At 48.6% G+C, this 15251-nt stretch overlaps 2 protein-coding genes across 3 annotated transcripts in view; one reads left to right on the forward strand and one right to left on the reverse strand.

Annotated features, from left to right (window-relative positions):
* The window catches only part of SLC37A1 (solute carrier family 37 member 1), a 101451-nt gene extending 100788 nt beyond the window's left edge, over positions 1–663 (reverse strand). Inside the window, exon 1 of the mRNA XM_060297761.2 lies at positions 329–663. The gene's annotated coding sequence lies outside the window, so the exon portion shown is untranslated. The remainder of the gene's footprint in view (positions 1–328) is intronic.
* Positions 233–14985, forward strand: RSPH1 (radial spoke head component 1). 2 transcript variants are annotated; one of them, XR_009563645.1, is made up of 10 exons: positions 233–431; positions 2907–3020; positions 3123–3228; positions 5282–5372; positions 6068–6203; positions 9500–9571; positions 11595–11751; positions 12530–12673; positions 13477–13588; positions 13692–14985. XR_009563645.1 is itself a non-coding variant. In XM_030835494.2 (9 exons), the coding sequence occupies exons 1-9, from the start codon at positions 378–380 to the stop codon at positions 13527–13529; spliced, it is 927 nt and encodes a 308-aa protein (XP_030691354.1). In that variant the 5' UTR covers positions 233–377; the 3' UTR covers positions 13530–13682. The 2 variants fall into 2 exon arrangements, 1 of the variants encoding a protein (XP_030691354.1); XM_030835494.2 differs by lacking the exon at positions 13692–14985 and having other exon boundaries at positions 13477–13682.
* Positions 14986–15251: the final 266 nt, after the last annotated feature.

The following is a 15251-nucleotide window of genomic DNA, read 5'->3' on the forward strand; positions in this document are numbered from 1 at the left end:
GTTAGCGAGCAGGTGGGTACCTAGTACGCCTCAGGCCCCGCCCCCTCCCTCCTCTTGCGCGACGATTGGCCGAGGCTCCCCTTCTCGTTGCTATGACAGCCCCCGAAGGCTGCCATTGGCTTCTCCCTACGCCTTCCCGCCCCAGGCCCCGCCTCTCTCCCGTCCCAAGCGGCGATTGGTGGATGCATCCCGTTGCTATGACAGCATGCGATGGTTAACAGTGACTCCTACCCCCACCTTTCGGCTTCTACGCCCCAGTTGGGAGGAAGGCGGGCCTGGCCGCGTCTCCGTGGCGACGGCAGACGCGGTGCAGGCAGCTGGTACCTACCGACTAGAAAGGCTCAGGCGGCAGCCGGGATCCAGACTGGGGCGGGATCATGTCGGACCTGGGCTCGGAAGAGTTGGAGGAGGAGGGAGAGAAATATCTTGGGGTGAGATCTCCGGGTAAGGGGGGGGGGAGCTCCCAGGGGTGCGCGGACCCTTGGAAGCCGGTTTCGGAGAGTGGGGTGGCCTGGAGGCCAGCCACAGTCCCACTGGGAGGCCCAGCCGAGAGCAAGGACCACGCAGGCCACAGCGGGCGCTGCGTCCTGCAAGATGGCTGTGAAAGGTGAAACGTTATGACGTCCGCCTGCCGAATCCCTTCTCGCTCCCCCCTCCACCAATTCCTCCTATCGTTAAAGGCAAAGATTTCCAAATCCAAGGCTTTGGAAGCGTCCTCTTCCCTGCTGTCACCCTTCATCGAGGCAGTTTCCTTGGATGGCTGGGTCATCCCAAGCTACCATACTATTCTTGAATGTATTTTTGCATATTATTTTGAAACTATTTCTGTAATGGAGCCTGGCTCCTCAGGATTAAAGGAAGATGGAGGAAAGCTGTTTCCTGGCAGCCTTCAAGAAATGCTAAGGCGGTCCCAGGCTCAGCGAAGGCTTCCTGATGTACCATCATACAGGCCTGTAATCACATGTGCTTTCTTCACTCTTGTTGGAAGTGACCCGGGTCGTTGGAAATATTTCCTGGTTTAGACAGCGGAGAGGAGGTAAGGGATGCACATTCAGTGACGTGAGCTGGGCTCCATGTGGGCATGTTTGTGCTGCCCGAAGCCAGAGGGTAACTATTGCCTGGCTGGCAGGTCGGGAACCTCATCCGCTGTGTGTGTGCAGGGTACAGAGTTGAAATAGTTTCAGAATTACCTGAAAAATCTAGCACCCCTGCTGAGATCGGTGTGCTTGCTCAGACCTTTTTTACTAGCTCTGCACACCCATCTTCCAGCTTCTGCCTGATTTGCTGCTCAAGACAAGCACCTCTGTGCACTGGAGCCACCTGGCCAGTAGGGAGCAGCGGAAGTGCCTGGGATGTACGCATCCCGGGACAGCCAGCAGCTAGTGCTAAAAGGCAGGACAAACTGCAGTGATCTACACTCCAGAACCCCCTGTGCAATGAGGCTGAGTCTGGGACATCACCCGACATCACCCATGCTTGGCAGCCGCCTCTTTCACGTCTGTTTTCGCACCCCCTTTGCTGGTTTCTCCTGGGAGCACTTAAAAAAAAATCTCTCTCCAAGGTCTGCTTCTGGGGAACCCAAGCTACATCACCTTCCCAGTAAGCTTTCTAGTTCATCCCCTCAAATGGCCCTACTGATCTGTAACTTTTTAGTGTCCATAATTTTCAGGTTCGATTCACAGTTGGGGTCATTTTCAAGGGTTCTCTTCCTATTCAGGCACCCCAGCGTCTCAGTACTGGGTGTATCGAGAGGTCTTTGGGGCGGCAGGAGGAGCCTTTTGTACACTTTGACGTAGACTAACCCTGAAACAAGTTTGTAAGGTTATAAAATTCTGCGTTATAATCTGAGCATGAATTTCTGAGCCAAACGGTGCTAGAAAAGCACAAGAACTGCAAAAATGTTTGTTTCTGAAGCCCTTGACTGAATGTGTCTGAGCTTACGTGTAATGTCTATCCAGATCCAGCGCCATGTCAAGTCATTGCTCTATGCCATTTCATTTCATTGCTCCTCGCCATTTCATCATTCATTGTTTGCACTCTACGCTCATGTATTAGGTGCTTGAGAAACGTTTATTTCATGAAGGATGGAGAAAATAGGGAAGCGACAAGCTTGTATTATGTTTTTTATTGATTTACTTTTAAGATAGATTAATTATCGATCTTAGCTATGAGCGTTTGAACCTTAAGTCTCTTGATAAGGAGTTTAAAAATAAGATAAACTAAATTGAGTTGGGAGACTCAAGTTGACAACTGAGCCCAGTTTATTCCTCAGCTCCCCCGCCCCTCTCCCACCATCCTTGAAGGTCAAAGCTGTCTTCAGGCCACAGACACCCCAGGGATGATTTGCATTTTAAGTTCTGTATTATTGGAGGAAGGTGGGTTTAGGACACGTTCCACCTGCAAATGCTACTTCAAATGTGTTCCTATAAAGAACACAACTTGGTGCACCTCGCATTTTCCTCAAAATGGTCAGTTTTGTTTACAGTGTAAAGGATTATCATAATACATTGGAGGGAGAGAGTGAAAGTCCCACCATGGACAGGTGCCAGCTGTGTGACCCTGGACAGATGCTCCATGTCACCCAGGTGTGGTACCTACCTCACCTGTAAGGCAAGGCCAAGGATTGGGAGGAGGCAATGGAATACTATTTATAAAATGCCTAACACATAGTTAGTGCTTTTATTTATTTTATTCATTTTTAAAAAAATTTATTTTGGCTGCGCTGGGTCTTCGTTTCAGCACGTGGGATCTTCCTTGCAGCATGCAGTATCTAGTCCCCCAACCAGGGTTCAAACCCGGGTCCGCTGCTTTGGGAGCGCAGAGTCTTACCCACTGGACCACCAGGGAGGTCCCTGGTTAGTGCTTAATAAATGGTAACTGTGATCGTCTTGTTTTCTTCGGTCCAGGAATACGAAGGGGAGCGGAATGAGGCCGGTGAGCGGCATGGACATGGGAAAGCGAGACTGCCCAATGGGGACACGTATGAAGGGAAATACGAATATGGTAAAAGACACGGCCAGGTCAGAATCAGTGGCTTGAGTGGGTGGTTTACCCAATTTAATACTCTGTTAGCAATGATTAAATTCAGGATTGATATGAATTCTATAATCAATGTGTTTCAGGGGACCTACAAATTTAAAAATGGTGCGCGGTACATTGGAGAATACGTTAAAAATAAAAAACACGGTCGAGGCACTTTTATCTATCCAGACGGATCAAGATATGAAGGTAAAGTATTACCACAAAGCAGACTTCCGTGTTGTGGAGGACTTGGGGATGGAACTTCTCTGGGAATGCTGAGACACACACGAAAGCTTCAAGTTCCCCAGTCATTCAACAAATACGATCTATGTTCCTGTGTTCACAGGGTTGATGCAGAAACCAGAGAGCCTTGTAATTAGTGAACTGATCCACAGGGGGACATGTGACTGTCCCTGTGGCCTGCACATTCCCTCCTGGGGGCCCCTGTGCTGAGAGAGGCTGCTGGGCGAGCACGGACCTCGGGGGGTGGGTTGGACCCAGGTCAACTGGTGCTCAGTGTGGTAGAGTTTCCTTGGAGCTGTCCTTGCTGTCTTCCATTGCTGACCAGCCCCTCTTCTGATGAGCACGCTGTTGGTTTAGATGGTGGTTCCTTCACGGAAGGCTTCTGATCTGGGAAGCGTTCTGCCTCGTTAACGTGGCGTTCTTACCTCTGCCGCAGTGCGTTACGTGCCAATGTTATGTGGCTCAGGAACTCTTGTCCCCTTATTTCCAAGAACCGCACTGCCGCCCCACCCACCATTGTCACCTGGTGTGACGACAGTGTGACGTCTCACCCCAAAGACCGGTGACGGCCGTTCCTAACCCAGGGAGAGAGACGAGCGGGGGTGGGCTGTGAGCCTCGCCAACGGTGTGCAAAGGTTATGTTCTGGGCTGCTTTTCTGGGAAGTTATCTAGTTTTCATCAGATTTCCAAGAAGGTCTGTGAGCCCAACCCTGGAACTGGTGTGACAGTAGGTGTGACCTTGTTCAGGGGACCCCATCCCTCCCTGCCTCAGCCTTCTCCCCTGCAGTGCGAGGATCAGAGGAGTGAACACACGTGAGATGCTCAGAACCAGACCTGACGGATCGTATGTGTTCAGTAAATGTCGGTGGGCCACAATGTAGCTTGTGCGATAGCGGCGCTTCTTACCACGGATTCCACCCTCTGAGGGTGTGGGCTGGAGCTGCGGGTCTGGTGGCCACATAAAACCAGAACCGAGGCATCCTCAAACAGGGCTTCTGCTGGAATCCGACACCTGGGTGGACAGTGTCACTGCTGTTCCTACTAGAGATGGAATTTCTCTTTGGTTTTGTTTCGTAAATCTTAGAAGCCTGGCTCCAGACGTAGGACCCATCTGCTTTTTAAATCAACTTGACACAATCTAATTTAGGATTTAATTCTTTCCAGATTCTGATGAACCTAATCTCATTATTGTCATCTTGAGTTCAGCGTGGATGTTAATCTAATTTGAACAACGTATCTATTTATATATATTATATATGTGATGTATGAGAAGATATATGCATATGTGGAGATACACATATACGCGCTCAGAGTAGGGGGTTGAAGGAATTTTTACTGCGAAGGTTATTAGCTAACATATAAAACGCCTTTGGAGGCAGTTGTAAGTTGTCGTGTCCCCTTATGGGTTTGTACCTTAATGGGTGCAGGGCGCAGTCACTGCCCAGGGGTTTCCTCTCTGAGGTCGGAGGCTAAGTACTCATTTTAGCTCAGTAAGTCCACAGTCTTCCAGCCCAAAGCCCAAGTTAACATGGGACTTCTTCGCCGCTGCTTTGGCCGAAAGGGGCACAGACCGGCTCGCGGCCACTTGGTGAGGATGCTCCACACAGGTGTGCAGGGGGTGCGGCCCCAGGCGCCGGAGCAGGTGCGAGGTGGGAAACAGATGGAAATGCCGGCACGTGGCTGAGAATAGACCACCGAGGCTCCAAGTTGTTGCTGGATCACTGAACGCACACGAGGCAGCAGGGGTGTGGAGCTGGGGCCACTGTCCATAGGGCAGCAAACCCTGGCTTGAAGCCTTGCTGTGCCGCCGGCCAAGTGGGAAAAAGTGGCCCAGTACATACACCTGCCAGCCCGTCCCCCCAGAGGCCCGGCTCAGCCTCCCTCCGCCGGCTCCCCACTCCAGGTGTCCATCGGTCCGGCCGAGAGGCAGGGATGGAGGGGGGTCAGAGTGGGCAGGGACAGCGGTGAAGGGCAGAGCTGTTTCCTCCTGACCCCTGCTTTTGTGTGGCCCTTCCAGGGGAGTGGGCGGACGACCTGAGGCATGGCCACGGCGTGTACTACTACGTCAACAATGACAGCTACACCGGGGAGTGGTTTGCTCACCAAAGGTTCGGTTCTCCCCCTGGGCCCGCAGATCAGTTCACGTCATGAGCACATGACGGTGACTAAGCAACAGAATCATGACTGGAGAGCCCGCTGGCCAGCTCTGCCCCATGGTTCATGGCTTTAAGGCCAGCGTGGGGGCAACGTACTGCTGCGCGGCTGCAGGTTCCCGGGAACCCACCCAAGGGCCCCAGGCCGCGGAGGGCACAGGAGAACCTTCTGGGCGCTGAGTTGCAGCTCCCAGGAGCCCTGCCTTTTCCACGCGCCAGCCGGCTGATAGGCAGGAGGCCGCCGCTGTCCAGCAGGGATGCCTGCTCTCAGCTGGGGCCGCGAGCAGGCGGTGTGCTTAGATTGGGCCCAGATATAGAAGCCACTGGTGAGCCCACCTCAGCCTAGGCCCCCTTGATTCAAATGTGTGTCTCAGGGCTTCCCTGGTGGCGCAGTGTTGAAAGTCCGCCTGCCGATGCAGGGGACACGGGTTCGTGCCCCGGTCTGGGAAGATCCCACGTGCCGCGGAGCGGCTGGGCCCGTGAGCCATGGCCACTGAGCCTGCGCGTCCGGAGCCTGTGCTCCGCGGCGGGAGAGGCCACAACAGTGAGAGGCCCGCGTACCGCAAAAAAAAAAAATTGTGTGTCTCATAAACCTGGAAGGGTTTTCACTGCAACGGAACCGAGTGCATCGCGGCCCTCCTCTTCGTCAGGCACGGGCAAGGCACCTACTTCTACGCGGAGACGGGCAGCAAGTACGTGGGCACCTGGGCGAACGGCCAGCAGAAGGGCACGGCCGAGCTCATCCACCTGAACCACAGGTACCAGGGCAAGTTCTTGAACAAAAATGTAAGTCAGCGGGCAGCGATGTTTGCCAATGAAATAAGCAACACCCTCCTCCCCGAGCCTGTGTAAATGTGTGAGCAGAAAATAGGACAAACCCAGGCAAACCCTCCCCCCCCCCCAGATAGGGAAACAGGGCAGCTGTGCTGAGCTCCGAGCCTCACTGATACCCACAGAGGGCAGGGCGGGGGCGGGGGCAGCTCAGCCAGTTTCTCTGCATCTCAGTACCATCCATGCTCTCTCCCAGCAACGGGAATCCTTATAGCACTGGGGGCATCTTGACCTTGGTCTCATGAGTAAATCGGATTTGTCTGCAACGACGGAGCATTTCCTGCAGTTGAGCCTGTGGGTGTTTTTGGCTTTCTTTCCCCTGGGAGGCCCGCAGCCGGAGCCGCAGGGAGGAAGACCCACCAGGTCCTCCCTGGAGCCCCACGCCCACCCACCTGCTCCAGGTGGTGGTGGGACTGGGGGCCTTGGGTCTGAAGGTTTCCGGTTCGCAGTACCCGTGATGGGTCATTTCTGTTTGGAGGCCTCTGTGGCCTTACCTGTCCTTGTTGCCCGAGCCCTGATGGGATGCAGAGAAACCCTGAATAATTTGAAACCTACCTACCACCCTGCCTTTACCATGTAGCCTTGATCAGGGGTTGAGCAGCAACTTTCCCCGAAGAAAGAGTTTGCTGAGCAAATGAAAGGTGTTAAGAGTTTGACAGAGGAACATCTAACTGATTTAATAAAGCAGGCTCAGACCCTTAAAACTCAGTTTTCATTTCCATGTAATTCACACCCTAATCGCAGACTCTGCTTTTAGTCTTTGTAAGTGTAGGCACGTTCTCCTCAAATCTGTACATGGAATACGTCACTCCCAGCAAAATCTCATGAGAGAGTTTTCGGCACACGGAGGTGGGTGGAAGAAAGAGAATTTGATACGAGTTAATTGGGAGGAACCAATGAATGCTGCGAACCTAGACTCATCTGAGGAGTAAGAGCAGAGTGGGGCTTTGTTCTGCTAGTTAGAAAAAGACTTTAAAGTCGTGCCAGAGCGTAGTTCCACCCGTGAAACGCCCAGACTCTGGATCCCACCTGCCCACCTCAAGCATCGCAAAGGCACAGACTTACACGTACAGCTTATACAGAGTTACAGCGTGGGGATCTTAATTACATAAATAGAACCACACTATATCAGGACACAAAAATATACCCCCCCAAAAGCTATCTTTTTGTGTATTCAGAAGTTTTTATGTAGGTTAGTTACTGGAATTGCGAAATCTACAAGTATTGATACTTTAAATGATGATGGCTACGCTAATTGTCCTGAAAAGCTAAGCCAGTTTATACTCTGGTCAGCAGGCTGTGGGAGTCTCTTCATCACTTCTTCCATCAACATTGGATAGTATTAGTCTTTAACATTTTCTTTTCAAATCTGGTGGGTAAAAAATGTTATCTCATAGTTTTAATGTGGAATTTCCTGATTCCCGGTGAGGCCCAGCACCTTTACACACTTTTATTGCTGGTTTGACTTTCTTCCTTCAGACAATTACCTGTTCACATCCTTGCTGACAAGTTATGAAAACACACTATAAATCTTCAATAATGAAAACAGTGTGATACTAGGATAGAGAAATATAGATCAGTGAAGCAGGTTAGAGTCCACAGACAGATCGAAGTATATAAAATAATTTAGCACTTGAAAGGATGTCATTTCCAGTTAAAAGGAATGGTGGGGAGAAGTCAAGAAATGGTGCTGGGAGGGCTTCCCTGGTGGCGCAGTGGTTGACAGTCCACCTGCCGATGCAGGGGACCCAGGTTCGTGCCCCGGTCCGGGAGGGTCCCGCATGCCGTGGAGCGGCTGGGCCCGTGAGCCATGGCCGCTGAGCCTGCGCGTCCGGAGCCTGTGCTCCGCAACGGGAGAGGCCACAACAGTGAGAGGCCTGCGTACCGCAAAAAAAAAAAAAAAAAAAGAAATGGTGCTAGGACAGCTTGATGACCATTTGGGAGAAAAAATAAAACCAAAGTTTGTCCTCCAGCATGTAGAGGAAGATACTTACTAGAAGAAATAAAGATTTAAATGCAAACAAGAAAGCCACAGATAGAAGAATAAGTATTTATGACCTTTGGATTGAGGAAGAGGACTTTCTATACAAAAATAGAAAGGAAAACCCAAAAGGTTTCACTTGATAAAAATAAGCCAGTATAGATTAGAGAGCACCATAAAGAAAATGTAAAAGATATCTGACAAAAGGGGTTGGGATATTTGTAACATTTAATTTGTAAAGCACTTAATCAACGTGATTTAAATTTCAAAAATGTTGAAAAAAAATTCAGCCTTACTAATAACTTAAAAGGTGTGACTTCAAAGGATGAGGTCCTGTTTTTACATGTATATAAAAAATGTAAAAGTATAACAAATGTTAAGCCCAGAAAAAATAAGGGTTTGCGGACGAGAGGCTCTTAAGTGCTGTTGTGGGAAAGAAAATTATTAGAGCCTTATTCTGGTTTAAAAAATATATATATATATATAAATATAAATATAAATATAAATATATATATATATATATATATATATATATATATATATATATAAACACATACTTTTATCCAGAAATTCAACTTCTGAAAATTTACCCCGAGGAAAATGCCACGGGTGGACCTAAAGATTTAACTCAGAATATGTTCACCATAGCATTTTTTTGCCAAAGTATCAGCATACCAAATGTCAACAATAGTAGGTGAGTAAAACAGATTATGATTCTTTGATGAAATAACATACCAGGTTGACAACTGATGTTATGGAAGAATATCTGTGATATGGGAGGTCATTCATGCCCTATTTCTAAGTAAAGATAGAATAAGAGTCAGCACGTGTAGTTACGGTCAGATTTTTATTTAAAAAAAAAATCTCTGTATTAGAAATAAGGTTACAGAGACTACATCAAAATATTAGTAGTTCTAACACAATATTGTAAATCAACTATATTTAGATAAAATTAAAAAATATCAATAGTACTATTTTTAGCTAGTTTGTGTGGGTCAACTAAGTGAAATTTTTGTCATAAATACATTACTTTTATAAGGAGATAAAATGTAGTTAAAGTTTTTTTTTTAAAACAAACAAAAGGGGGCGTTATACTTTGCATTCCATTAGCCATTAGTTCACAAAAGCATCTTTAATCCATACTGAATTTTCCCCAGTTCCATGATTTGGGGTAGGTTTTATGAAAGTCACATTTATAAAGCATTTTGTACTTTCTACTGGGTGTTGACGCTCAAGAGTGAAGTATTTCTTGGTTTCTCTTTGCTCGTAGCCCGTTGGCCCTGGAAAGTACGTGTTTGATATTGGCTGTGAACAGCACGGGGAATATCGCTTAACAGATGTGGTAGGTTGCAGAGTCTATATCACTCCTACGTTCATAGGCAAACGAGCTGCTTGGTGATACTGATCCTACAGATCTGCGTCGGGACCAATTGCCCTAAGGGAGTATAGGAAAGGGGATTGGGCAGAAGGGGAAGCTGGGTTCTGACGGGACCCCATGGGAGCTCTGAAATGGGATGACCCTTCAAAGTGTCCTGAATGGAGGCCAGGACCTGTGACCCACATGTGGACCAGTCACCGGCTGTGGGCTGCCCGTGGACAGGGCCATGAAACCTGGACAATGTGGCCTCCTTTGATGGAGGGCAGTTCCTGGGAGGAACTCTGTTATGAGCAACCAGCTGCCGACACGGCCAGCAGCTGGAGGAGTGAGCGCCTGAAGGGCGGGGGAGGTCACATGATCACACAGGAGCCAATGAGAGAGCAGACACCCTCGGGGGCGGTTCTCAAAGCGCAGTCCCTGCTGCAGCTCTGGCCCTACCTGGGAATCTGTTTGAAATGAAGAGTTTTGGGCCCCACCCCATTCTTCCTGAATCAGAAACTCAGGCTGGGGCCAGCGATCTGGACTTCAGCAACCCCTCCACGGGATTCTGGTGCAGTTCAAGTTTGAGCACCACTGTCCTGGAGAAACTCAGACATTGGGACATGGAGGAATACAGTGCGTTTCCGAGTGACTCAACGGAAGTGACAGGCAGGGGTCTGTCACTCTTTGTCACAGGTATTATCATCTTTGCGACAGTGAAGTTTTCCATATTTATAGATTGATGTTCAATCTTTGGCGTGTTGTGATAGTTACAAAACTGCGACGTAGACCAATATGCTTGGTAAGATTGCCACATGTTGGCTGTTAACCTTTGCTGGAATTATTCATTATTATAAATTATTCCACGTTTGGAACTGATGAACTTTGTCTACTTCCACTGCATTTTATTTTTCTCTCCATAATCCTTGAGACGAGAGCTTCAGGCTTTATGCCCTTCCCTGTCATTCCATGGATGTCTTTGTGTGTTTTTAGGCTTTTTCTTACAGTGATGTTGATACCGAAACGTGGCCTCTGTACACCTGTGCTGAATCAAATCTCAGAGGCAGAGTTTTGGGTGAAGCAGAAAAGAACAGCTTTATTGCTTTGCCAGGCAAAGGGGGACACAGTGGGCTAATGCCCTCAAAACTGTGTGTCCCAACCTGGTGGAATTTGGTGAGGAATTTCATAGCAATGGTTCAAGGGTGGGGCTGCTGATAAGGATCAGGGTGTGTGCAGGACCTGCGCTCCTTTAATCTGGCCTCAGGTGGTCTCTTGATGAGCTTCTCAAGGTTATCAAACTGTGACCTTCTCTCTGGAATGAACAATGTTTCGTCAAGTAGTGATGAAACATTCCAGTTTCATCAAATGCACATCTTCAAATGAACATCTTCCATTTCTTGGGGGTTTTAGTTCTGCAGAAGGGCTCAGCGACATTGTTTTGTGTATCCCTTGAGGCAGAACGAGGACCCTGCCCCAAGGCTGCACCACTGTTTCTTGGTTCTTCCCCTCTTAATCTCTGCATCCCCTCCCTTTCCTGATTAGTAACCGCTTGAACCTGCCCTTTGGAACTCAGGGAAGGTCATGGAGGCTGGGCCCTATTCCCTAAAACAAGAAACGGGGGACACAAAGGCTTTGGTGTCCAGGAGCCCCACAAGGTCCTGCTCAGTTTCAGTGTTTGTTTTGTTATGTTTAAGGAATCTTAGAGCTGAAATGTGGCTGAGCGGCTGCAAAGGGCACTTAGTCCTGGTCATTTCTTAACTGGGAAGCGTTACGTCTTTTGTGCCATCAGCAGAATGAGTACAGGAACTGCCTTGCCCTCACCTTCGTGTCTCATCCTCGTTCTTTCAAGATTCATTTTCAGCCCTTGGACTATACTATGGAGGGTTGGCAATTACTCTGATCACTGAATCCTGTTATAAAAATGCCCCAATGCAATTCAAAACCTGTCCCGTCTCCCCTCACTTTAAATGTCCCATGCATGTTGGTCAAGTTACATTTTTTAACTTAGGAAAGAGGAGAAGAGGATGAGGAGGAGACACCGGTAACTGTCGTTCCAAAATGGAAAGTGACCAATATCACAGAATTGGCCTTGTGGACCCCGCCCCACCCCCAGGAGCAGCCCGCTGCGGATGGACCAAGCCAGGGCGAGGCCCCAGGAGCTGAGGGTATATGGAGGCCCTGGGGGGCAGATGGAGTAGGGCTCCCCGGGAAGCAGGCTCTGAGTCCCTCCCCTTGGTCAGTGATTGAGTGGGTGTGACCTGGGCAAGGCTCCGACAGCAGCTGGGATGACAGGTCCTTCCTAAAGGGGATCTGGACAGTGTTTCTCTGTGACCCTCGCTGGGGGCTTCCTAAGAAGTTCTCAGGGGGCTGTGGAGTGTCGAAGGTAGGTTACACTGGGCAGGAGCCCTTCTGTTGCAAGTGATTGAAGACCAGTTCCAATTGGCCTAAGTGGAAAAATACTGATACTAATTCATTGGTTCATACAACTGGAGCGGTGGGGCGGGGGGGGGGGGGGGAGAGAGCCTCAGGTGTGGCTGGATCAGGGCTCCGCGCCCGGATGTCCTCTCTCCTGTGCACTGGCTCTGCTTGCCAGCATCCTCTTCCCTTTGGCGACCAAAGCTCAGTGACTTTATCAGATTGCCACCCAATCCGCTCAAGAACCCTAGGGAACAGAGAGCTTCTCTCTCCAAATGCTCATCAAAACCCTTGGGATATATACTGTATACTTAAAATAGAAAGCCCTTGGGAATTAGCGCTTCAGAGCAGTGATGCCCATCCCTGAGCCTATCACTGTGATGGGGATGAGGGAGCAGATGCCAGGCCTGGGTGGAGCTGTGACTCTGAGTTAGGGGGTGGTCCCCTGATGGAGAAGCGGGCACTGCTGTCAGCAGGGTGGGTGTGGCAAGGCGTCTGCTGATACCGGTTCCCTTTGTTCCATCTCAGACGGGGGAGAGCCGGTGGAGGAGGTCCAGCCTCTGACCGACGACATGTCAGAGGGGGAATTAGATTCAGTGCATCCTGGAGAGGAGGAGGGAGACGCCAGCAGGGAGGACGGAGAGGAATTCCACTACGACAGCTTAGATCAGGGTGAGCCTGCGCTCTGGGGGCCAGGAGGGCGGGAGGGAAGGAGGCACCAGGCACGCCGGGGTGGGCGCAGGGTTTTCTCTGCCTTTGACCGAGGCCATCCTTGGGCCAGGCCTGAGAGATGGGACATCTCAGAGGACCTGCCCTGGGAATGTCGCTCCTTCTTAGGTGTCCTGGTAGGGACAGCCGTGCGATGCATGTTCTCTCTAACTGGGTCCTTGCTAATCTGCATTTCAGCAATACGGCATGCCTCGGGCTGCAGGTCCCAGTCGATTGATCCCACGGCTTCACTTTACTACATGCTTTTCACCTTTATAACGCTTTATAATAATGCACGTATAATAATATACAGCAAACACCTTCAAAATTTAAACCCTTTTACCATTTAATTTTTCAGCATTAATACACAAATGCTCTTACGGGGGTGTGGGAGGAGGGTGGGAAGCGTGGAGTACAGCTTCCACAGAGATCAGAGTTTCAACAGTGTTACTTATAAATTATAGTCCAGCAGTTTTATTCACCGATGAGTGCGCGCAGGCAAAAGATAATGCTGGACCTTACTCTCACTTACATGGATGTTCTTTGTCTTAGCATTTACTCTGAATAAACCTTTTGCTTAGTTTATTACTGGTACCAAAAGAAAAACTATAAAAGCCTGTATAAGATAAAATTTAACGTTCCATGATTTTGCCTGATAAATAGAAATGTTTAATATTTATAATACCTATTGCAAAAGATCTGCTAGCAAATCATGCATTTTTAAATAGAAAAAAGGTAACACACTCACATTTCCTTTTTCTTCCCAGGAAACGTTAATTTTGAAGAAGAGGAAGCCAGACAGCCAGAGCTGCTGGATTAAGATGAAGCAAAAGCCCGAGTGGTAGGAGGTTGAGTCTTAAAGATGCTTCTGTTACCAGGGTAGTTATTACTCATCTATCACTAATCTTTCTTACTTAGTTGTTTGTTAAGACGTTTTACAGTTGCAAATAAATTTCTTCATTATCCTTTGTTTATGAAATAGCCTCTGCTTCCAGTTCTTTAAAAGTTACCTGGTTGGGGCTTCCCTGGTTCCACAGTGGTAAAGAATCTGCCTGCCAATGCAGGGGACATGGGTTTGAGCCCTTGTCCAGGAAGATCCCACATGCTGCCGAGCAACTAAGCCTGTGCACCACAACTACGGAGCCTGTGTGCCACAATTAATGAAGCCCGCGTGCCTAGAGCCCGTGCTCCGCAACAAGAGAAGCCACCAGCCCCTGCTAGCCACAACTAGAGAAAGGCCGTGTGCAGCAATGAAGACCCAACGCAGCCAACAAAAAAAGTTACCAGGTTATTTTGCCATGATTTTTTTAGTGCTGTTTTCTCCTAGGAGAAAGAAAAACATCATATGACTGTAACTCTGCTGAAGATGGTTAATGGAAATGGATTCTGGCTAAGTTAGCTGAGTGACTAGATAGTGAAGTCCCTCTCTCAAATTACCCTCAAGCGAGCCAGGAAAACACCTAGAAAATAAGAATTCCTGTGTGCAATGCTCATAAAACACAACGTAACAAATACATGTCAGGCTTGGGTAAGAAACCCTCAGGTGCCGCCGGAGGGGGCGCTCCCATCCGTTCTGCGCCTTCGGCATCTCGGCGTGGGCTTTGGGGCTCCCTGCCGGGAGGTCCCCGCAAAAGGCTGAGGGGCAGGGCTGGCCGCAGAGATGGCTTTGGCCTGTGTGTACGCTCTTCAGGCCTCCTGGTGGGCTGGGGGCTGACACCTACGTCCCATCCGAGTTCCTTGAGTACGGGTCCACCTTGTTTTATTGTGTTTTGCTTTATTGCCTTTTGCAGATACTGTGTTTTTTTACAGATTGAAGGTTGGGGCAACCCTGTGTCAAGCAAGTCTATTGGCACCATCTTTCCAAGAGCATTTGCTCACTTCACGTCTCTGGGTCACATTTTGGTAATTCTCACAATATTTCCAACTTTTTCATTATTTTTATATTTGTTGTGGTGATCTGATCTGTGATCTTTTTTTTTTTTAAATGAAGTAGAGTTGATGTACAATTTCGTGTCAGTTTCAGGGGTACAGCAAAGTGATTCAGATATATATATATATATATATAACAAAATATCGAGTATAGTTCCCTGTGCTGTACAGTAGGTCCTTGTTGGTTACCTATTTTATATATAGAAGTGTGTATCTGCTAAGCCCAAACTCCTAATTTATCCCTCCCCCGACATTTCCCCTTTGGCAACCATAAGTTTGTTTTGTATGTCCGTGAGGAGTCTGTTTCTGTTTTGTAAATAAATTCATTTTTATCTTATTTTTTTGGATTCCACATATAAGCGATATCATATGATATTTGTCTTTCTCTGTCTGTCTTACTTCACTTAGTATGATAAGCTCTAGGTCCATCCATTGCTACCAATGGCATGATTTCATTCTTTTTTTATGGCTGAGTGATAATTCCAGTGATCAGTGACCTTTGACATGACTATTGCCATTGTTCTGGGACACCATGAGCTGCACCCATATAAGATGGCCAACTAAATGGATCAATGTTGTGTGTGTTCTGACTGCTCCACTGACCGGCTGTTGT

The sequence above is a fragment of the Globicephala melas genome, chromosome 4 (genome assembly GCF_963455315.2).
Source record: "Globicephala melas chromosome 4, mGloMel1.2, whole genome shotgun sequence".
Lineage (NCBI taxonomy): Eukaryota > Metazoa > Chordata > Mammalia > Artiodactyla > Delphinidae > Globicephala > Globicephala melas.

Bases quoted from the DNA above. Each gene is read 5' to 3' on its own strand.
- RSPH1 (XM_030835494.2), top strand. From the start codon at position 378: ATGTCGGACCTGGGCTCGGAAGAGTTGGAGGAGGAGGGAGAGAAATAT. The intron at 432-2,906 runs GTGAGATCTCCG...TCTTCGGTCCAG, and splicing joins AGGGAGAGAAATATCTTGGG to GAATACGAAGGGGAGCGGAA. The intron at 9,572-11,594 runs GTAGGTTGCAGA...TTTTTAACTTAG, and splicing joins AATATCGCTTAACAGATGTG to GAAAGAGGAGAAGAGGATGA.